Raw genomic sequence first — 24692 nt, 5'->3', positions numbered from 1 at the left:
ATGAAAACACTCATGTCTCAATGTCTTTATAGAGCTAGAGTCTCCATACACTTCTCAGCTGTAACAGAGGGAAACCTCGAGGCAACGATTCTCAAAATTTCCCCCTTATGAATTCTCTCTGCTGTTTTGGAATTCTTTCCCTCAGACACTTCATTTTGAAGACTTTCTGTCAATCAAGCAGGTCACAATTAAATAATATTTGATTTTCCCCTTTATATTAATCAAACTTGCATATAACTGCCAATTAGAAAATCTGAGTAATAAAAGATAACCAGAGAAGGTACTATACCAATGTAACACAATTCACCCGAAAGTCTAGAAACGTAACATTTTCATTAGCCGTGAAATTTTATCTGGGTAAATCCATGGACTCTGTCATGTTATCTTATTCCTTTTTTCACTTGCCTGCTTTCGTTTTTTTAGTTTGAATAACATCAAGTAACTATGACTTAGTGAGCATCAGGAATTCTGCTAGGAAGTTTGCATGCTTTATTTCTAATGCTCTTGCTGTAGCACATATGGGCATGACACTTATCTCACTGATGAGAAGACTGGGTCCCAGAGAGGCTAGGAAATACACCCGAGATTAAACATGGAGTAGTGCCAGGTCCACATGACTCCAGGTCTGCCTGACTTAGCACCTGCTGCTCTACCCATTATTCCAGCAGCTCTTATTTTTGGAGCCTTTAAAAACCACTGAGGTCCAGTCTTCATCACAACAAACCATCAGACTTTAAAAAACCTCCTCCAGTAATTCTAATGTGCACCAGGGTTGCATCCAGCAAGTAACTGAAATATCTCCTGAGCTCCAGCACTGCTGTCCCAGATCGCACGCAACGAGGAGCCATCACAGAGCCCATCACACAAGGGAGAACATGCTGCAGCCAGGAATGTGTTCAAACCATTCCACCCATTGATTTCCTAAGGAAACGAAGGATATGTACGAGCTTTTTATTCAAGGATGTTCACTCACTGTAGCATCATTTATAGCAGCTCCAAGTTAACCCAAATTCCCAATAAGAAACTAAAAATTAGTTTGCCTACTATACATCTTCAAAAACTGTAGATTGTTTAAAGAAGTGGAAAATTAATCAGAAAAAGTTGTTGAGAAAATAATATGCATAGCATGACCCTGTAAATACTGGTAGATCATTAGACAACACCTCACATGGTTCAAAATTTAAAACACTCTAAAAAATGCATTAAGAGATCTTGCTTCAACCACTGTCTCTACCTCCTCGCTTCTTACAGGCCATACTTTTGTTTCTCGTGCATCCTTCCAGTTTTTATTTATGCAAATATGAGTGTACATATGAAGGTATATGCCTGTATATATATTCTCATATCCTCCATTCTTACACAGAGGTAGTAAACGATATACATTATTCTGCACTTCTTTTTTCCCTTAAACATCCTAGAGCTCTTTCCATGTCAGTGTAGAGGGACACTTAAACAGCTGCATGATATTTCACTGTTGAATGTGCAACACTTTATACAATCAGTTCCCTGTGATATATCATTGGTCATTTCCAATCTTTTGCTCTTAAAAAAATTGCAGAAATTATATTGGGCTAGCCCAGTGGTGTAGTGGTTAAATTCAGCACACGCCAGCTGAGCAGCCAGATTCAGTTCCCGGGCATGGACCGACACCACTCATCAGCCATGCTGTGGCAGCGACCTACATACAAAATAGAGGAGGACTGGCCAGAGATGTTAGCTCAGGGTGAATCTTCCTCAGCAAAAAAAAAAGAAGAAAAGAATAAAAAATGATAAAATTACAATGCTGTTTTCTGTCATTTTGAAAGTGCATTGGTCATTTTGATAAGTATTGCAAACTTGCCAACGATAGAGAGAGCACCATTAATTCCATCAGTGTTGGTGAGTGCCAAGAGTGTGTCTCAGGACTTTCTAATCTGACAGGTGAAAAATAGTCTCTCATCACAGTTGTAATTTGCTTTTCTCTTACTGTGAGTTAAAAGGAGCATCTTTTCATATATTGCAATCCTATATTTATTTTTCTGTGAAACGTTTATTTATGTCCTTTGATCATTTCTTCTACTGAGTAATAATACCAACAGGTATGACACTCACTGATATGTGTCTCTGTATTTCTGCAGTCATAGGCATAAAACAACACATTCAATATATGGTAAGAGGGTGAAAAAATGATAAGAGATTGTATATTTTTCTATTTTCTCTAACTAATCCTTTTAACATAAAAACATTTATACATTAAAAGTAAACAATGTCTCATTTAAAATTGGGAAAACTTTTTTGTTTATTTCTTGACAGTCAGCTTCAGTTTCTGTGAAATATGTTCTTTTGGAAATCAACTAGAGATTCCCATTTGGAAATAAAATTAGACTCACATGATACAAGAATGGTTAAATTTAATTAGGTCTACTTCATTCTCATGAATCTGATCAGATTCTTCAGGCCCAATCCCTGGCCCTCTCCTTAGAGACCCGGAACTATATCTACGTTGGGAAAGAGTAGAAGCAAAGAGGGGAAACTTGCAAATCACTGAGAGCTTTGCACAGCTGACTTCACTGCCAGGCACTACTAGGCAGTGTCTCCTGTGGCTTCCAACTTCTGAGCAACTTCCTTCCGCACTGGGCCTGGGCTGCCCTGAATGAGGCGGCACAGAGAGGGAGAGCACAGGTGGTGGAGGCGACAGCCTGGGTGGCGGGAGGGCGCTGGTGTGGCTGATGATGTGTTATTTTCTCAGGCTTCTTTTGTGTACATGCTCTGTCAAATGTCATTGATTCCAGGAAAATGCGCATGCTCAAACTGACCCCTACTGGTTGGGGTTGTGCAAGCGGTAGCTACGGTGTCATAAGATAAATTAAGGACAGTTAAACCACAACCAGCTTTGCTCACTTTCAAAACCTCACAGCTAATGGGAGAAAAATAACCATCTATACACACAAACAATTGCTATCAAACATACTCTTAGGCTGTGGTCGGGGGTTCCCTGCTTTTTATACACAGAGTTTACTCCAACTAGCTACAGTGTGAGTTGGGAATCTTATGCCCAGGACTGTTCAGATGCTGCATCTCAGTCCACTCTCATGACCATGCTCTGAAGGAAAGAGCAGACAGGACTTCTTGGAGCAAAGTGGGTACCCAGGATCATGGACTCAGTCTGTCTGTCTCAAGCAGAAGTAGAGCTTTATTGTTGAGATTGATGCTTTGGGCTTTCAGAGTCTGACTTCACAGCACCTACAAATCATACAATCCATTCTTCTTATCTGTGATCTGAGAGCCAACTTCTGAGTGAGCCTTGGCTTCCTATGAGGATGGGCTGCATCCGCTGTTTGAGCCCAGCATGTCTGGAGGAGAGCTCTTTCCCAGGTTAAATTAATACGCTGAGTGCTTAGATATCATCTTTGGGCTTGGTGTATATGCGACTCATGAGTCCTGGCTCTGCCAATTCCTCCCTGTGTGACCTTGGACAAGTTACTCACCCATTCTCAAGCCACTTGCCTCAGGTGTAAGTGGAGTAATAACAGGACCACATCTCATAAGACTGCGACCCTCACGGCACCAGGTAAGTTAGGATTTGTCAATAAAGACTGTCTGACATGGAAACATTCTGCCTAAGTCAACAATAATGAACTCAGGCTCATTCTTTAGAAATTACAGACTCTGATATATTTTTCATACTTCACAAATTTACACCTATGCAGAAAATGTTTAGAAATGTAACCTTAACAAAATGTGACGGATAAATTCATGTAAGTAGGACAAATCTGGCTGTATATTCACACTCATATTCTTTGACCTTTACTTGGAATCTACTCAAAGTAAACGTTCCATGTTTAACTACTTTGTTGTTACAGTTTCATTTTTCAAAAAGTTCCTTTAACAAAAGTAGTGCTCATAGTTGTACAAGTGTTTTTCACTGTCCTGATTTTCTTCAGCTTCTTTAGAACCTACATGGTAAGGAAGGGGGAGGAGAAATAGCATCCCATTCCATTAAAGAAAGAAACAATTTCTTCAAAATTACATCATATGTGCATAACATTTTAAACAAGAGATGCATGTGCTTAATCCTCAACAGGTTTTGGTTAACAAAACTGTAATTGTTAATAAAGGTTTACTTTATTTCTTGTAGGAGGAAAGACTTTAAAATGGGATCTATCACTCACACTAATCTGTCACAATGGATTCACATAGGTACTTCTAAAAATATTCATATAGACCAAGAATTATTATCCACTGCTATTCTTCCTTCATCTCTTTGCTGACAAGCTTGCATATATTACATAAGTGCAAGTAACTTTGAGATTTGGTACAGATAACTTAAGCTACATCTTTTCAAGGTCACTGTATCCAGTGACCGAGACAGCTGTGAGGTCTTCCTAATACTGAGGCCAATGCCAAGTGGTCACTCGCATGCACTGTTGCCAGCGACCACTGCTACAGCCACTGAGGGCCGATGCCTTGAGAGCCTCACCTTATTCATGCATTTGATGCAGTCCTTCCACTTTGGAATTATTTCCTTAGGATATGTCCCTGTGGAAATAATACCGGTTTTCTATTATGTAGATTTTCCCTCTAAAAATAGGAATGGAAAAATAGAAGGGAAAAAAAAGGAGCAGGGAGAAGACCGAGGCAGCAGGTCAGGGATGTGACGTCCTCACGCTCAGAAGCAGCCTGCCTCCCGTGCTTTCCTCGTGTCAGATAACACACTTCCGGAGGGACGTATTTTCTTATGAGAACGTCTGCCTGGATTACAGCAAAGAACAAACCTGGTACAGGAGAAAGAATGGCTGAGGGTCCTAAGAAAAGACTGTGTCCCACATCTTAACCTCATCAATGTCACATAGTTCAGGTTGTGTTTGTGGTGAAATAAATAGAGAAAGGTATGGTGGTTGGAAGGCTTCACTTTCCAGCCATTAAACTGCTGTAAACTGTAGAGACACTGGGGTGGTTTAACTGCCTTTTCCCTTTGAAAGGAGTCTGAGGAAGATGGTCAGACCAAGTCTTCCTGTTTCTGGGCTAATTTTCCACCTGTCAGGCTAATGGCATTGGAGCCACAATGAGCTGACATGTCTTGGAATCATTCGAAAGACCTAAATAACACCAAATTTTTAATTAAAACACAGTAATATGTTTACTTTACATAACATAAAAGTGAATGCTAGCAAGGCCTTCTGACTCTGTCTGGTCAAGTGAGGAGGTCAGTAATTCTCATTTTGAAAGGCAATTATAAAATGGACTAGATGAGCAAAACTAACCATTTAGCACTCAGGAAATGACCACAGGCAGACAACAATCTGAGAAGTGCTTATGCTTGAAAAATTGCAGAATTCAGGCAACAACAGTGGTGTTCATGCCTGGAGGTGTTCCCATTCCTTTCTCACCTCCTAGTACCCAGATTAATGGGCATGAAGTTTCTTCCCAGTTAGGGCAGTCCATGAGGACAGGCAGAAAAATCTCACAGTTGAAGGGAACTCATTTGATTTAGGGTTGGGAGTGATGTGGTGGTGAACTGACAAACTCAATGGTGTGCAAGAGGGAAGAGCCAGAGGCTCTGCAGGTTTGAAGTTGTGGTCGTGGCTGTAGCAAGTTTATGCTTGTTTGAAGCTGTGTGCATACTTAGCAGAGACCCAAAGACCCCGAGCTAGCCAAACGCTCCTGGTTATTTAACCTGCATACTTCTAATTTCCGATAGAAACAGCCTGTAACAAGATTTTGCATTCAAATGCAATGGCCCAATGAGGACAGAAATTAATCCCTGAATCGCAAACAGCCATGCAGTTTACTTAGGGCACAGGCCCCGGAGACTGGCAATCTTAGTTCAGATTCTTGCTGTGCTTTTTATTAGCTAGGCAATCACGTGGTAAGTTACTTTACCAACCTAAGCTTCTGTTTCATCTGCAAAATGGGGATCAGTAACACTTGCTGTAAGCTTGCAAGGAAGGAATGAATATGTACAATGTTTGACATTCAGTAAAGAGTATTCGTCATTGTTTTAGGATCAATATTTCTGATATGACCTTGAAAAAAATTAGTCTTTAACAAAAAGCCATCAAGTCTCAACTTAAAGGGCTACAAGAAATTTCTACTACCTTTTGAGGTCCACCACTATGAATTTAATGACTGCTTTTCAAGAAGATCTTTGCTTACTGGCTTGTGAGAGTTATACTCGAGGTTGTATAATCTTTCTGAAATTTTCTTCGTGGTCCCTTACATTTTACAGTTTAAAAATAAATCCTATATACATTCATTTCCACATAGATTGAATGGATGGTGACATGGGTTTTGGAATTTGTTCGACTTGGGTTTGAATCCAGGCTCCATGACCCACTTTGCAAGTGACCATGAGCAGGTGAAACTTTTTAAGATTCCAATGATCTCATCTATAAAATGTGCTTGATTATGACTACTTTGAAGTATTATTATAAGAACTAAGTTGTTGGGTCCAGCCTGGTGGCATAGTGTTTAAGTTTGGTGCATTCAGCTTCAGCAGCCCAGGTTTGTGGGTTTGGATCTCAGGTGTGGACTTACGCCACTCGTCAGCCATTGCTATGGCAGTAACCCACATATAAAGGAGAGGAAGATTGCCACAGATGCTATCTCAGGGCTAACCTTCCTCAAGCAAAAAAACCCAAAACAAAACAAAACAGAAGATAAGTTGTTATAAGCATTGAATTGTACTTAAGTCTGACTTAGATAGCTCTTATTTTTGAAAACAAACAACTTGGCACGTAGTGGATGATGAATCCAGGAATTGTTATTATTCCCACTTACAGAGACTTTCGCAAGGACACATCCTCCGAGTGGCAGTGTTTGGACTCGAGCTGTCATGCTGTCTTTTTCAAAACAATACATCCTCACAGAGTTACAAGGTCTCACATCAAACTTTCCAAAGTGTCCTTTTTGGCCGCTCTGTCCTGAGATGGACCATCTCCCCTCAACTCACGATATCGGATTACATCATTGGCTGCCCAGGGAGCTGGGCTCCCAGGCTGAGCCCATGACTGAACCATTCATGGGGAAAGGAACTCTGGAAGGCTGGCACCTCGTGGAGCGGATCAGAACCTGCAGTTCCCTGAAGACCGCACGCACCTGGCAGCCACAGAGCCCGTGGGAAGAGCAGGCAGGATGTGAAGCTTTGGTTGACATTTCTGGACTACACTCAGCTTCCCTGGAAACTGTGCCTGCCCAGCCCTGCCCCAGCACTGGCAGGAGATGCTGCTGCCTTCTGGGAAGCTGCAGGGCGGCACAGAGCAGCACAGGACCCAGGGACAGGAACCGGGCCCTTTGTCCACCTAGTGTGGCTTCCTCTCTCCTCCACAGTCAACTCCTATTTTAGTCCCACATGATGAGGAATGACTTGTATTGGAGTCACTGCTTCCCATCCATGTCCCAGCCCAGACTGACTGTATGAAAATGTTGTTCACCGACAGCTTCTTTTAATCTTCTGGGGAAAGAACACACACTGTATAATTCAGTTTCACTGACACTCTTATAAGAATCTTCCAAAACACACATATGATACTTTATCCCATAAATATATATTACATTCCCAGGTTTTGCTCGAAATGCTCTTGCCACAGAGGTATGGGCCCTCATGATGCTCCATTACCAACACTATTGACCTGCTTCACTGTGGTCACGAAAAGGGTATAGAGAGGAGAACCACCCATTCAGCGGTCAGGAAATTCTAATAATTCATGATAAACAGACTATTTCCCATATTGCTCCTAGATTACTTCTCACAGGCAGCTGAAACAGAAATATAAGCAATAGTCTGTATGCTATACCCTTCTCCCTGAGGCAGCAACGTTTTTGACAGCTGTTCTATCATCATTATAATAATGCTGATGTGTTGATATGTGACAGGAAAAATTACCAGGAGAAGGAAAAGTAAATTTACATCTATGAGTTTGGATTCATTCTCCCATCATGCAAGCTGACCAGACCCACTTCCTACATGCCACAGGCCCCCAGGAGACCAGAGAAGAGGAAGATATGGAAAGAAAGGGAGAGAAGGAGGAGAGAGGTCAATGTGAGAGAGAGAGAGGAATCTACAGAGACACACAGAGGCACAGCAATTAGTCATAGAAACAGAGAGAGAGAGGGATACCGAGCAGAGTGGGAGCGAGAGAAAAAGAGAGAGTGACTGAGACACTGGCATACAGAGATAAAAAGAGTTAGTGAGAGAGAGAATCATACACTGAGAAGGACAGATCTCTGTACCCAGAATGAGAGAGATATAATAGCAGAGAAATAAATAAAGAGACAAGAGAGGGACAGTGACAGAGACAGAGGGATAGAGAAATGGAAATAGAGAGATGCCGAGAGGGAGGAAAGACGGATAGAGAGAAAAAAAGAACAGAGCGTAGAGAGAGGCTTTGATATGAATACAGTAATAGAGAGGGCGAGAGAGAAGGGTAGACATACAGAGACAGAGATAGAGATGTAGGGAATGTTAGAATAAGAAAGAATTGGCAATAGAGGGAGAGAGAGAGAATGACAGAGCCATAGAGATAAAGGATACATGTGGGCACATTGAATGTGATAGAGTTAGGAAGATAGATATACAGAAACAGAGGTAATTATTGATAGGAAGAGAGAAAGTTAGATGTATATATATATATATTTATAAACACATTGTTACAAATTGTATATTGCTATATTGATACCTGTTTACTTACATGTATATGTATATATTTTGTCTTATGCATTATATAATTTCTAACTTTCTTGTTCTCTTTATATATAGTCTCTTTCTATGTACCTATATCTATCTATCTGTTTATTTACCTTAAGAAGGACCTGGCCAACAACTTCTAAAGAATTGCGCATGAAAACCCTATGTATAGTAGTGGAGCCTTGTGCGATATAGCGCTGGAGGATGGGAGGATGGCACGAAAAGACTGGGTGCGTTCTGCTCTGCTGACACAGGGTTGCTAGGAGTTGGAATTGACTCAATGGTACTAACAAGAAATCTATCTATCTATCTATCTATCTATCTATCTATCTTATTGGAAAACAATGCTTTATAACAAACACTCTAAAACATAGTGGCTTAAAACAACAATCATTTATTAATCCTCACAAGCCAATTGACTGGTTAGGCTGTTCTGCTGACCTGGATCGGGCTCAGCTCATCTGGACTTGGTCACATTGGTCAGCTGATGGGTTGGCTGGTGTCTGGCCGGTCAAGGTGGCCTGGGCTGGAATGAATCAGCTCCGTTCCACGTGGTATTTCATCCTCGAGCAGGCCAGCCTGGACTTGTTCTCACGACAATGGTGGCGATCCAAGAGAGTGAGCAGAAGTGCATTAGGCCTCTTCAGGCCTAGAATCAGAACTGGATCCCCATAACTTTCTCCCAAGTTCAAAAACTGGGGAAATAAACTGCACTTCTTGATTGAGGAGCTGTGAATTCACGTTGCAAGGAGTGAGCTCCAGGCTGGAAAATTTGCACAAAGCACATTTGACCCTGTTTCTCTCATGGAATGCAACTATAACCCCTGTTCTGAGGTCTCTGAGCATGAAGAGAATCCTAGTGGCTTTTGTCCTCTCTTTATCCTCTCCCTGCTTGGCCCTGAAAGCAGACACAGTTGCAGGAAATGCACAGCAGAGAAAGTGTGCTAAAGTCCCACTTATCTGGCCAGAGTACAGGAATGGGGGATCCCTGTGAATTGGAAAGTGTTGTAGAGATTGCAGAGAGGAGAGAGTTTGAGAAAGAAATCTCACACAATGGTGTTTGAACAACTGGGTTTACCCACGCTGTGCAGACATAGATATGACCCTAAATATCCTACGATTGGTTTCGCAAACTAATCTAGGGGTAAACCATGGCCCTGGTCCTAGACTTACCACTGGGTGGCGCTCACACAGGACAGATCTGAGTAGCACTACAAAGCCTTTGAAAGCTGCACCGATTGGAACTGCCCACCAACAGCAGATGGGAATTTGCAACCCCTAACTAGGTCAATTGTCTACAAACAAAACACTCAATATCCCCCATAGTATGCAAACACTGCCTAAAGCCCCTAACACAACATTCAAAATGTGCAGAATACAACCAAAATTACTCAATATGTAGAGAACCAGGAAAATCTCAACATCTCACAATGGAAAAGCCATTAACAGATGACAATCTTGGTTGGGATAACAGAGAATTTAAAGTAGCTGTTATGACCACGGGAGGAAATAGAAAGAAAGAGAGAGAGAGAAAGTAACACAGATAACAAAGATATAAGTAAAGAAATAGAAAAAGAAAGATAGATAGTAAAGATAGAGAGATACAGAGACAGAAATATAGAGAGATAAGGAGAAAGAGAAAGAAAGAAGAGTGATAAAGAGAAGTAGAGAAGGAGAAGGAGACAGAGCTGGAAAGGGACATAGAGAGAAAAGCAGAGAGGGATGAAGAACAGAAAACAGAAAAAGAAAGAGTGTGGACCTAGCAATGGAGAGATGGAGGGCTATAAAGAGTGATGGAGACGGCAGAGGGGGGAGACAGAGACATAGAATGGTAGAGCGAGAGCCAGTGCACGGGGCAGAGCTGTACAGCCATTGACGGTAGTTGTCCAGTCCAGGACATCGTTACGGCTGGGTGACGGTAATTTCCCAAGTTTAATATGTCTCCTGCATTTACTGGTTGTAATACTCCCATAAAGAAGAACTTTCATTCATAAGCTCTGTCGTATCCTGAAGAAAAGTTTGTACAGAAAAGGCAAGGGAAATGTTTGATTCTTCTTTATTTCCCTTTTCAGAACAATGCGATGGTGCCATTGCAACCCCACAGTTGACATACTAATTTTGAGTCTCATCAGTGAGCCTGTGTGTTTTTATATATTGTGTCTTTAACATGCTTGCATAGGTGTTATTCTCTTTGCGCTCACATTGTCTTCTCTGTGCCCAGTGAGAGACTCTGTGAGTTGGCTCCTGTGTCCTGTGATGTGACCTCAGTTGTCTCTCGTGGCTTCTTTGCTTTCAGGCGAGATGAGATGTCCTTGACCTCGTCCATCTCCTTCCCAGTCCTGGATTCAGCCATTTCATAATTGAGCCCTAGTCTTTCAGTGAAAAATGGTATTTGAAGCCACAGGACAGACGCTGGGAGAGCTCATTACTGCTAGATGGCTATTGGTTTCTAGTTTTTTCAGTAGATAGCTAAAAACAGTAAGTATTTTTTTTTAGGAAAAAACAGGTTTCAGTTATAGATCATAGGGTTTTTATTAAAATTTCAAATTTTTAAATCCGCATTTCTAAAAATGTGGATTTAAATTTTCAATGTAAATTCATACAAGTATAATATAAACAATATTATAATTATCACTAGCAACACTAGGCTTAGAGGATGTAATTTAATATTTTCTTTTTCTTCTCTCTCTATCTTCCTCTCTTTCTTTCTTTCCTTCTCTCTCTCTCTCTCAGGGTACATTATGTTCCATGGATATATTCTGGCGACAGCGGTGTCCTGTTTCTATTACTGCAGCTCTATAGTTCTTTTTACATTCTAGTGGGGTACTTTGTTATTCCTTTTTAAAGAATTTTCTTTCCACTCTAGTGTGATAGCATTTTCTCCTTTCTCACCTTTAAACCAAGATCCTGTCCAGCAGGGATGTGCTGGGACTCCACAGCACTGAGTTGCTTCCTGCATAGCGACCTGGCACATTCTCTTGCAAAGGTGCTGCAACACCTCATGTCCCTGCCAGTGTGGTCCCCAAGGCAGAAGGAAGAGCAGCCCAAGTCCCCTCCCCTCCTCCTTTCCCAACTGTCTGTTAGGACGGCAGAAAATGAACCACCTGAGAGAGAGGCCGGAACAATGATGGGGGAGGCATTTTTCTACATTCTACTATGAATATTGTAAATGTGTCCAAATACATTTATAGGAGCAGGCCCTATGGCCGAATGGTTAAGTTGGCACGCTCCACTTCAGTGGCCAGGGTTTCACAGGTTCGAATCCTGGGTGGGGACATGACAATGCTCATCAGGCCATGCTGAGGTGTGGTCCCACGTACCATAACCAGAGGCACTCACAGCTAGAATGTATAACTATGTACTGGGGGCCTTTAGGGGGAAGAAGAAGGAAAAAAAAAAGAAGGCTGGTTATAGACATTAGCTCAGATGTCAATCTTAAAAAAAAAAATACATTTATAAAACTGGGGGTGAAAATCTGTGTAGACATCGCTTCAGTTCTCCTGTGAATTCACTATTCTTGTTTGATCACCTATCTACCCACCTGTGAATCCAAGTAAATTGCAGATATGGGCGCACTTCCTGAGGGGAGGGCTGCCTAAGAAAACACAGGATGCCCACGGAAATCTGAATTGCAGATAAACAACAAACAGTTTTTTAGGCCAAGTGTAGCCCAAATATTGGATAGAGCACTGCATTTTTTTTATTCATGAAATCTGGAAAGCCTATGTGAGGTGGTCTTTTACTTGAGGATGAATAGAAATCCTCTAAGGAACTGACTTGCCACACACACACACACACAGACGTGCACACACAGACACACACCGACATATACACACACATCCATTTGACTTTGAGGAGAGTCTAATGTAGACCAATATAACTGACCTTAATCTTTTACTGAAGCGAGTTCAGTGCTTGTCAGCTTTGCTGTGGGTGCCTCACAGTTTGCTGACAGATGTGAAAGGAAGGTGGGTCAGGGTGAGAATACAGAAGCTGCATCGCAGGACAAGCCCATGGCAGCAGCGGGAACACTGAACCCTGAGTTGCAGGGAAGTCGCCTGACTCAGGACCGCTCCCTGCACCAGGGGACATGGAGCTGCATCCACGGCTCTCCAGCCCCCTCCATGGGCTCAGGCTGTCCCTCCCTCTGCTCTGGGCTCTCAGGGCTCCTGGCTCCTCCTCTTCTGCAGAGGGCCTGCTCTCAGCCTCCCCAGGAGGCTTTCAGGAAATGGGCTGAGCAGAGAGGCAGGCTCCTCCCCAGGCCTCCCCCAGCCCCACCCCCTCTGGGTCATCAGCTGGGTGGTCTTCTAGGAGAGCCCCTCAGTCTCTGCCCGCCTGTGACAGCTGTGCAGAGCCCGCCTGTGACTCTGTCCTTGTGTCCTGGGCTCCCTGTCTTCGGAGCAGGACTGGAGTGTGAGAGGGTGTCTGCCGGTCCTGTCGTCTGTCCCTTTCCTTCTAAGGCCCGAGGAGGAAGGCATGCTGCGGGCTCTCGCCCTCCTTCTAGCTTTCCTGGCTCCTGGTAAGTGTGCTGCCTCCATGCTCCCGGGATTTTTCTCTTTCTTGGGGGTATTGGGAGGCCATACTAAGGAATTCTTGTATTCCTATTACTTCTTCCTCATTACTTTTCCTTATTCCCTTTGCAGCCACTCAGGTATCTTCCAACTTGGAAGGGACACAGAAGCCAATCATCCGACAGGCTGGGTCATCTGTTCAATTCACTTGTGATATTAAACAAAGTGTAACCTACGTCCACTGGTACCGATACCAGGAGGGGATAGCCCTACAACGACTTGTGTACTACCATTACCAATACTCAAGGTTGATGACAGATCCGGGAATTAGTTCAGGGAAATACCATACTTTTGGAGGCACAGACAAGAACCGTAATATTGAAGTCCGAAGTCTGGAAGAAAGGGATTCTGGTGTGTATTACTGTGCTGTCTGGGAGGAGCACAGTGATTCAGACCTCCCCTATTCTGCACTGAAAATATTGTTTGTGGCTGCCAAGTGCAGCCTTGCCACACAGGATAGACCAGCCCGTGCCTCACTTCCTGCCCTGACTTCGCTGTACTCTGAACAAAGAGAGACCCTGAGCTCAATGCCCAACTCCCACCCTTTTATCCCACTGGCCTCCCTCCCCCACCAGGAGCCGTAGCACATTCATAAAAATGGGTCTCCCATCTCCAGGCCTTAGGCAAGCAGTCTGCAGACAGCACATTCTTTCCTCTCTCCTAGGAGCTGGTGGAGTCCATTCAATCTGCTTCCTGGGACAGACAAGGTCACCTAGAGTTTTACTTGTTCGGAGAGACATTTAGGAGAGCAATCTGGGAAGGCTAGTGCTACCTAATCACTTTTCCAATCATTTCCCAGAGAAGATGGCTGGGAAAGGAGCTCCTGCCTTCCTCAGGAGAATGAGAAATGATGGAACGAAGACTTTGGGCTTTATGAAGACCTCAGGCTGGTATCTGATTTATCTTTTGGACAAACTGATATTTCCCTCATCATAACCAATCATGGCACTGTTGAGACAGTGAAAGTGTAGGAATAAAGTGGTTGTTGTAGAGATGCCAACCATTGTTTTGCTCACAGCTTCTTTTGAAGTTCAGCCTCAGCCAGAACTGTTCCTTTCACCCCTCCCCCAACATCAACACAGCCAACTCCTAAACTGGAATGAGTCTATCAGATTATTTTTTTCTCAATAATTACAATTAAAGGACACTTTCAGCAAACAATCAGAAAACAAGGAGTATATATTTGAACTGAAAAGTTGTATAGGAAAAGGTTGTGGCTGCCATAATTGGGCCAGGTTTAAGGATTAAAACTAATCCTGAAGTACAGAAATGCCAGATTCACCTGCGTATGGTCTCTTGTGTATTGGATCTTCCAAGCTTCTGCCAGAACAATTAACTTTTAGCTTAGAGTTCAAGCTCCTAGAGTATTTCTCAAACTGATGCATGGACCACCTGCATCAGAAGGACCTGGGAGCTTTGAATAAAAACAAAGGTTCTAGGTAACATTCGACACGATAAATATGACTCTTAGGATGAAGGCTGAAAGTGTGTATTTTTCAAAGACCTCCACGCTGATTCTTATTCAGATTGATTTGTAAGAACTGCTGCCCCAGCAGGGACAGATAGGGTGACTTGTCTCCCTCTGAGATGGCCTGGTAACCAGCCTGACATAAGAATGCTTTCTAGAAAGGTGCTCATGGGCTTCCTGCCAACACACAAGCCCTCCTCTCTTATGGCACCCTGGATGCTGCTGCTCTAACAGGGCATCACATTTCCCCAAGACAATCCCACCAGAACCACAAGTGGAAACTCCAGTTCCTTCTCGCTTCTGTGACCCCAGGCAAGAAGAATTATTCACAAAATGAACCGGCTTTAACTTGCTCTACGTACCGAGGATAGTGTACTTTAACTATTTTTCAGCTTTATGAAAGTTTATTCCTAACCTTGAAGCATAAACGTATTCTCATTTATATTTTTCTAGTAGCGTTAAGCTTTGTTCTGTAAAGTTTTTCTCTGATCTGCTTTGAATTGAATTTTCGTGTATGGGGGTAAGGTAGGAATCTGAATGTGCAGATCCAATTTCTCCCCCAAATTGTTGACTAATCATCATTTCTCTCCCTGTTCTTCATTGCCGCCCCTGTGATAACTAAGGTTCCAGAGGCTCACACAGCCCTTTTTGTTCTCTCTCCTCTTTTCACTGTACGTGTCCACTTATGGGTGACAGGTTCTCTAAGGAAACAGCTAGAGGTAGAGTCACTGTGTATGTACAACTTCACCTTTACAAATGGGGCCAAATCCCTATTTTGTCTATTCCTGTGTCAGGAACACAGTATTTTAAGAAGTATAGCTTTATAATAATTCTTTCTTTATGGTAAACAATTTTTCTTGCTTTATTTTCAAAATTTCCTTGGCTTTATTTAATGCATGAATAAACCCGTCATATATGTACATTTATTTATTATAAAGTAATAATTTACACGAACTATGGTAGAAATGCTTTGTGTATATTACAAAACATACACAAAAATAAACCATTTAAAAATATGCGATAAAACAAATACAAATAGTCGTTCTAACCCACAGACCAATGTATCGTTTTATGTGCCCCACTTAAGAAACCATAGCACCACCAGCACCAATGCCAATAATAGATTGAATTCTCAAATCTTCGTATTTCTTGACTTAGCACACATCCCTAGGACAAATCATACTCAATATCTTCTCTTTTTCTCCAAACCAATTCTCATAATCCCTTTACTGTACACCTTAGTTTTATTCTCTGAATTACTTCTGGGCTTATGAATGGACACTCAATGGTGTCTTTTCATGTTCTTTAAAAGGAAGTACTCCCAAACCTGATAAATCTTGGGCTTGGTCAGCTCTTTAAACAGCCCTTTCTGAAGAACGTCCAGGGACCCCGACTGTCATCATCTCTTGACTGAGAATAGTAATGTGGCCTCATAGAGTTTCATTATCTTCAGTGGTTGTAAACACAAGGTTAATGTTGTGAAATGGCCCATTTATTACATTTAGAAACACTTAACATAAGCACTTACTTTACGTCAATTAAACAGAGCTTTTAATTTTGGCCACACCATCCAGGGGTAGAAAATTATCTCAGATTTTCAACATTTACATATAGACATCCATGGGCACACAGGTAGACACAGACAGAGACCTTATGGCTTGTTAATTTTTTTTAATGAATCAAGTGCAATACAAAAGTCACAAGTTTATGAGAAATATTTGCATTTCAAAGAATGGCTCTCAGGTCCTAGAGAAGATGGGAAGAGAAAACTTACATCATAAAGACACAGAGAAAGCAGTCAAGTTTTCTTCAACATGGGGTTTCTGTGACATATTTGCCTTATCAGTTTCTACTGTCTCAATATCTAGGAGCCTTCTGAGAGGAAAAGGGGAGGCTTTGGGACTGGTAAAAGGACAAGTGAACTTTGAGCTGCTTTCTAGAGCCATACCTCTGGCCTTGTAGAGACTTGCAAGATGAAGACGGTTGCTTCCAGTTCCCCAAAGAACTGGATTACAGTCTGAATGAGAAAAGAGGTTGACCCATCCTTACAGCTACATTTTTCCAATTGCTTCTTTATATCAGGGAAATTTTTAACTTAAGAGGTAAATCAAAAGATTTTTATGTTCTAAAACTTCCAGACAATGTATTACACCTTTAAGAAGTCTGAACAAAGTGTTTAATAACAAAGTCCCTCTTTCTAAGTGTACGATTTAACCCTCAACCAATTTACCTTGGGGTGGAATCTTTTATCTTTTTTATTAGCACCTGATATTAGCTTCTAGTTTTTATCTCCTACTGTGTAAACTCAGGCAACCCTATGGAATTCCCTTTAGTATGTTTAATTAAGATTGTCTGAAGGGAAGATTTATATCTTGTCTTACAATCAGGCAGCGGAAACGTTCCCCAGTGAGACACAACATCTGTCCCCACAATACAATCTATAATACATTCAGGCAAAAAGAGAAGCAATCACCTTACATAAAGCCAGTAAATGTATCGATTTTCCTACAAAATTTGATCTGAATTCCATCAACTCTTATGTCTCTAATCATAGCTTCTATCAGGACTTTATCAATAGGTGTCGGTCTTACGATATTGGATAGGGGAAGCATTTCAAGCCAGACGTGACATCCACTAAACAAATAAGCCTTTATGGTTCAACCATGGATGTGAGAGGTGTCCCCAGAAGAGAGTGCAAAAGAAGCAGCCCTCACAAGATCCAGAAAGTTCACTCCCAAAAATAGTCCAAGAAAGCAAAGCCTTCCACTGCACAAGCGGTCATTCACTAACAAGCAATGAAAATTGAGACAACAAAGGCCCCTTATGAAAGCAATTGGAACCCCTTATGACAAACTCCCTTCAGAACTGACACGTTCAGACAAAAAGAGTGTTTCTCAGAACCACAGTCTATTTGACTGGCCACCAAGATGCATGATGATACACTCATCTGCTGGACGGCAGAGACCAGAAGGTCACAAAGCCAAGTCCTCAAGACATAGAACAAGGCAAAAGAAAAAAACCTTGTCTTACCGGCACATTAACAGCTTTAGTTAAGCTTTAGATCTCTTGGAGCCAGATTAATACCTAGGTGGAAGGTGCCAGAGTTGGGGATTGTGTGTGCTTTTACAGAGTACCTTGTCACACAGACATTTTCTTGATTGTGGTGGGGGATCTACATCATCTACCCTATTCCGTGACCAACTTCTCCTATCATGGAAGTCTTCTTAAGGTGGTGAGTGCCCCAACGGCTCTTGACTGCTTGACCTGTTCCCACCAAATTTGCGACCTCTTTGGCTTCCAAGATGCCCTTAGCAACAGCTTTCACCTCTTGTGCATATTCCCAGACAATGGGCTTGTAGAGACGCCTGTGTCTTGCCTAACAGTTTTTCCGTTTTATGACAAACGACACAAAAGACAGAGTGACATCTCTGGGAGGAGAAGATCAACAAGCTAATGAGTACTCAGTAGCTCCTACTACATACTCGTAGCCAAAAGTTGCCCGATTTGGGAAAATGCAGCCTAAGGGGCTACAGGTGAGGATCAAATTAGTGCTTCCCATTGTTTCAGAAATTAGACACGGCTGGTCAAAAGTATATTTATGCTATAGCTAGAACCAGACTGCAAAAATTTGGGGGCATCCCCAAAACCAAGACCCTCACAAAGAAGGCCAAGCCAAGGCTTCCTTCTAATGGCCAATGTAACATCCCCGAGGCTGGTGGTGGTTTGGTAGAACCCTTAGCCACAAATAAGAGTGCAACCAGCATTTCTGTCCCACCATCTCTGACCACAAAATGGAATGCAAGCACATTTTTAGTCCCATCGTAGTCTTGAGCCCCTCAACCTGAGGAATATCAAGCCAAACCCTCAGGACAAAAATCAAGCTTGGTATGATCCTTCTGTTCTCTGTAAACATTTACAGCTTCTGGAACATTGTGGTCAAAAGGTAGAACCCTTGAATCTTTAAAGATGTCTTTGTTTCTTTGTTAAAAAGCTCCAAAGGAGCCCAAAGAGGCCACTTTAATTTTAAATTATCTGGGTTATCTCTCCAGCTGCTTACAGTTATCCCCATTTTAGGGGGCTTTCCCCAAGGTGACCACAACAAACAAGGTAATTTCTAAAGAGAGTTTGTTATGATCACCTAGAAACTCAGTCCCCAAACAGCCAGTTTTAACAAATGAAGCAGTCAGACATAGACAAACATGAAAAGACACCAAATCCAATACTCTGGGACTTTAACCCAAAGCTCAGGACACTGACCTGATTCTTTTGAGTGCCCCAGCAGCTGTAACATTTTTATTAGACAATTTTAGGTAGAGGTGTATTTTAATGAGGTCACTCACCCAACAGACGTCTGATCCTGGAGATGTTTACAGACACAGACACAGATAAACTAGATAGCAGTGAACCAGATTTTGAGTAAAACATCTTACAACTGTTCCCACTCTGAATGTTTGCACAGACGGTCCTATTGGACCATAGATGGTCCTGCCATAAATAGAAGGACCCCAGATGGAGGAGAATGTGGTTCGCAGGCATCCCTGAGGTGATTCTTACCCTCTTCCAGATTGTGCCTGTGGACTTGCCAGACATAGCCATTACTCTTCCTTCCACAGTCAGTGTTAGGAGGCAGCTGGCACAGGAAAGGAGAAAGCAGGAAGGGCAGGTTCCTGAGCCAAAGAGTGCCTTGGCAGCTTCTAGTTACTTACCCATCAGGATGCCCATCCACATTCAAATGGCCATGAGCATAAGGTCTTATCTGGGGTGCCAGATTTGTTACCACCCAAGGGGGGGTTGTCTGCTTGCAGCAAGACATGCGAATTGAGGAGAGGCAAGAAGACAGGAGAGGAAGGGTTTTACTAAAGCTTGCTAGCAAGGGGGAAGATGCCTGAAAGAAACATTTTACAGAACAAAGACTACAGGCCAGTTATATATGGGGCTGGTCTCTGGGTGTGGGAGGCATCTACTCTCTTGGTGGGGCAGACATCTGGTCTTTGTTCCTGATAATCTTTTGTTTTACTGGATATGCATCAGAGACTGGAACAATGCCTCATACCCTGATTTGGTTTAAACATCATAAGAACAAAATCTTTAATAAATAGAGTAAAGCTTACTGTTTATGTGACTGGCGCCAACATATGGTTTACTTAAAATAATTTCCTGAGTGACATCAGCATCATGGCAGAGTGAGCTTGCTTGGGACTCTCTCCCCTCCAACATACAACCGAAAAACCAACCACATTCCAACAGAAAATATCCTAATAGCACAGGAATCCTCAGAAAGTCAAGGCAGCCAAACGACAGAGTGTGGAGAGACTTGATCCCCTCTCTGAGGAGCTGGAACAGGGTAAGAGAGAACTTCACTCCCTCCGGTAAAGACCGGGATCACTGCTGCAGGAGGATCCATGAGCGAAGGAGTGGGGGAGGGGTTGCACACCTGCATGATCACCCAGGACTCCTTAGCACTCTTGCAGCCTAGAGGGAAGCCCTCTAACAGGGCAAAAGGTTTCATGAGGGGGACCTCATCAAGCTGAGACCCCAGGAGACCAGATAGCTAGAGCTGATTGGGAAACCAGGGACTGCATGCAAGAGAAAGCGCCCCCCCACCTATGCTGTGCCACACCATCTTGGCTGAAGGCAGAGGGCTCAGAATACATGGCTCTCTACCCCCCTCCAGTGGCAATAGGTGTAATTGCAACTGAATAATATCACAATGGGAAAAACTCGTTCTTCCAGCATCAATCAGTTCATCAAAACTCCAGACCAGAGAGAAAACAAATACCCAGAATTCTGTCCTGAGGACTCAGAAATAAGTAAACTAAATGATAATGAATTCAGAATAGCTATCATCAAAATACTCAATGAGGTAAAAGAGAATATAGAGAAACAATTCAACGAGTTCAGGAGCTACTCCACAAAAGAGACTGAAACTAGAAAGAAGAATCAATCAGAAATACTAGAGATGAAAGACACAATGGAAGAGATAAAACAAAATACGGATTCTCTGAATGCTTGTGTGGACACCATAGAGGAGCGAATCAGCATAATCGAAGATAGACATGTTGACTTGCTCCAGACAGAGGGGGAGAGAGAACTGAGACTAAAAAGAAATTAAGAAAGTCTCCAAGAAATATCTGACTCAATGAGGAAATGCAACATAAGAATTATAGGTATCCTAGAAGGTGGAAAGAAGGTGAATGGAGCAGAAAGCGTGCTCAAAGAAATAATAGCAGAGAACTTCCCAAATCTAGGGAATGAGAGGTAAATGTGTGTGGAGGAAGATTTCAGATCTCCTAGATTTGTCAATGCAAAAAGACCTACTGCAAGGCATATAGTAGTAAAACTGGCAAAAATGAGTGACAAAGAAAGAATACTTAGGGCAGCAAGGTGGAAGAAAATAACCTACAAAGGAACTCCTATCAGACTTTCAGCATATTTCTCTGCAGAAATCTTACAAGCTAGGAGAGAATGGAATGACATATTCAAAACTTTAAAAGACAAAAATCTTCAGCCAAGAATACTCTATCCAGCAAAAATATCCTTCAGATATGAGGGAGAAATTAAATCTTTCCCAAACAAAAGCTAAGGGAATTCATTGCCACAAGACACCCCCTACAAGAAATCCTCAAGAAGGCCTTCATACCTGAAAAAAGAAAAAAGGGAGAAAGGGGTCACAAAACACAGAGTAAGGAGATAAATAGTTATAATCAGAATAGTATAGCAAATATTCAATTATAGCATTAGGCTAAATGGAAGGAAAACACCAAAAACGAAGATGATCTTATCACTTTAACCACAAACTCACAACATAAGTTGGAATAAGATATGAGAATAATAACTTAAGAGGGGAGGAGGAAAGGGACTGAGTCAGTTTGGACTAAGGAAATAAGAGGCCATCAGAAAATGGATTATGTTATGCACGAGATTCTGAATACAAACTTCAGGGTAGCCACTAAACTAAAAAGCAGAACAGAGACACAAAAAATAAATAATGAAAAAACTAAGAGACACAACATAAGAAACTGCAGAAGTCAATGGGCAGACCAAAACACACAGGACAAGAAACAAAGGAAATGCAGGAAAACCAGAAAACGAGTGACAGAATAACAGCATTAAGCACTCATGCATCAATAGTCACCCTCAATGTAAATGGATTTAACTCTCCAATAAAAAGACACAGAGAGACAAGATGGATTAAAGAACAAGATCCAACAATTTGTTGCCTCCAAGAAACACATCTCAGCTCCAATGACAAATGCAAGCTCAGAGTGAAGGGGTGGAAGATGATACTCCAAGCTAATGGCAAACAAAAGAAAGCAGGTGTGGCACTACTTATATCAGACAAAGTAGAATACAAGATAAGGCGGGTAAAGAGAGACAAAGAGGGGCAATGTATAATGATCAAAGGGACACTACATCAAGGAGAAATAACACTTACAAATATCTATGCACCCAATATATGAGCACCAAAGTTCATAAAGCAACTATTAACAAACTTAAAAGAAGATATAGAAAATAACACATTATTAGTAGGGGACCTCAACACCCCATACACATCATTGGACAGATCATCCAGACAGAAAATCAACAAGGAAACAGTGCAGTTAAATGAAAAGCTAAAACAGCTGGACTTAATAGACATATAGAGCACTCCATCCAAAAACAGCAGAATATGTATTCTTCTCAAGGACATTCTCAAGGATAAACCATATCTTGGGGAAAAAGGCAAGCCTCTATAAATTTAAAAAAATTGAATTAATAACAAACATCTTCTCCAAACAGAATGCTATAAATCTAGAAATTACAAGAAAAAATCTGAGAAAGAGAAAAAGATGTGGAGACTAAATATGCTACTGAACAAGCAATGGATCATTGAAGAAATTAAAGAAGAAATAAAAAAATCTGGAGACAAATGAAAATGATAACATACCATAGCAACTCATATGGGATACAGGAAAAGCTGTATTAAGAGGGAAATTCATCACAATACAGGCACACCTTAACAAACAAGAAAAATCCCAAATAAGCAATCTCAAATTACACCTAACTGAATTAGAAAAAGAAGAACAAACAAAGCCCAAAGTCAGCAGAAGGAGAGAAATACTAAAAATCAGAGCACAAATAAATGCTATTGAAACAAAAAAGGCAGTAGAAAGAATAAATGAAACAAAGAGCTGGTTCTATCAGAAGATAAATAAAATTGACAAACCACTAGCCAGAATTACAAAGAAAAAAAAGAGAAAGCTCAAATAAACAAAATCAGAAATGAAAGAGGAGAAATAATAACAGACTGCACAGAAATACAATGGATTATAAGAGAATACTACTAAAAACTATATGCCAACAAAATAGATAACCTAGAGGAAATGGATAAATTCTTAGACTTATACAACCTCCCAAAGCTAAGTCAAGAAGAAACAGACAATCTGAACAGACCAATCACAAGGAAAGAGATTGAAACAGCAATCAAAAGCATCCCAAAGAATAAAACCCCAGGACCAGATGGCTTTCCTGGGGATTCTACCAAACTTTCAGAGAGGATTTAAGACCTATCCTTTTCAAGCTATTCCAAAAAAATTAGGGAGGGTAGAACACTTCCTAACACATTCTACGAGGCCAACATCACTCCGATACCAAAGCCTGACAAAGACATCAAAAAAAGGAGAACTACAGGCCAATATCGCTGATAAACATAGATGCGAAAATTCCCAACAAACTTTTGGCAACCCAAATTCAGCAATACATCAAGAGGATCATACATCATGATCAAGTGGGATTCATACCAGGGACACAGGGATGGTTCAACATCCGCAAATCAATCAATGTGATACACCACATCAACAAACTGAGGAATAAAAACCACAAGATCATCTCAATAGATCCAGAGAAAGAATTTGACAAGATCCAACAGCAATTTATGATAAAAACTCTTAATAAAATGGGGATAGAAGGAAATTACCTGAACATAATAAAGGCCATATATGACAAACCCACAGCCAACATCCATACTCCATGGGCAAAAACTGAGCACCATCCCCCTGAAAACAGAAATGAGACAAGCATGCCCTCTATCACCACTCTTATGCAACCTAGTACTGGAGGTCCTGGCCAGAGCAATCAGGCAAGAAAAAGGAATAAAAGGAATCCAAATAGGGAGGGAAGAAGAGAAACTCTCGCTGTTTCCAGACAACATGATCTTATATGTAGAAAACTCCAAAGAATCCATTGGAAAACTATTAGAAATAATCAACAACTACAACAAAGTTGCAGAGTATAAAATGAACTAACATAAATGAGTAGCATTTCTATACTCCAATAAAGAACTAACAGAAAAAGAACTCAAGAATACCATACCATTCATGATAGCAACAAAAAGAATAAAATACCTTGGGGTGAATTTAACTAAGGAAGTGAAAGACCTATACAATGAAAACTACAAGACTTTCCTGAAAGAAATTGATGATGACATAAAGAGATGGAAAGACATTCCATGCACATGGATTGAAAGAATAAACACAGTTAAAATGTCCATACTACCTAAAACAATCTACAGATTCAATGCAATGCCAGTCAGAATCCCAATGACATTCTTTAAAGAAATAGAACAAAGAATGCTAAAATTCATGTGGGGCAACAAAAGACGCTGAATTGCTAAAGCAATCCTGAGAAAAAAGAACAAAGCTGGAGGCATCACAATCCCTGACTTCAAAACATACCACAAAGCTACAGTAATCAAAACAGCACAGTACAGGTACAAAAACAGGTGCACAGACCAATGGAACAGAATTGAAAGCCCAGAAATAAAACCACACATCTATGGACAGACAGCTAATCTTCAACAAAGTAGCAGAAGGCATACAATGGAGAAAAGAAAGTCTCTTCAACAAATGGTGCTGGGAAAACTGGAAAGCAACATGTAAAAGAATGAAAATTGACCATTCTTTTTCACCATTCACAAAAATAAGCTCAAAATGGATCAAAGACCTAAAGG

At 41.4% G+C, this 24692-nt stretch overlaps 1 protein-coding gene, 2 long non-coding RNA genes and 1 gene segment (V, D, J or C); 2 read left to right on the top strand and 2 right to left on the bottom strand.

Moving 5' to 3' along the window:
• The window catches only part of LOC103545034 (platelet binding protein GspB-like), a 476815-nt gene that overhangs the window by 323055 nt on the left and 129068 nt on the right, over window positions 1-24692 (top strand). The window lies entirely within an intron of this gene.
• The window catches only part of LOC139082756 (uncharacterized), a 178916-nt gene that overhangs the window by 94791 nt on the left and 59433 nt on the right, over window positions 1-24692 (bottom strand). The gene's annotated exons all lie outside the window — the stretch shown is intronic.
• LOC139082751 (uncharacterized) overlaps window positions 9048-24692 on the bottom strand; it is a 38577-nt gene continuing 22932 nt past the window's right edge. Inside the window, exons 2-3 of the long non-coding RNA XR_011538955.1 lie at window positions 12551-13606; window positions 9048-11134 (exon numbers count right to left, since the gene is read on the bottom strand). This is a non-coding gene — a long non-coding RNA (uncharacterized lncRNA). The remainder of the gene's footprint in view (window positions 11135-12550; window positions 13607-24692) is intronic.
• LOC103542514 (T-cell receptor gamma chain C region C10.5-like) overlaps window positions 13050-24692 on the top strand; it is a 49821-nt gene continuing 38178 nt past the window's right edge. Inside the window, 2 exon segments of the C gene segment in view lie at window positions 13050-13184; window positions 13309-13604. Of these exon segments, the coding sequence occupies window positions 13142-13184; window positions 13309-13604 (339 nt within the window).

This window comes from Equus przewalskii, chromosome 4 (genome assembly GCF_037783145.1).
Source record: "Equus przewalskii isolate Varuska chromosome 4, EquPr2, whole genome shotgun sequence".
Taxonomy (NCBI): Eukaryota; Metazoa; Chordata; class Mammalia; order Perissodactyla; family Equidae; genus Equus; species Equus przewalskii.
The sequence above is the reverse complement of the archived record's forward strand: the minus strand, read 5'-3'. Positions and strand labels throughout refer to the sequence as shown.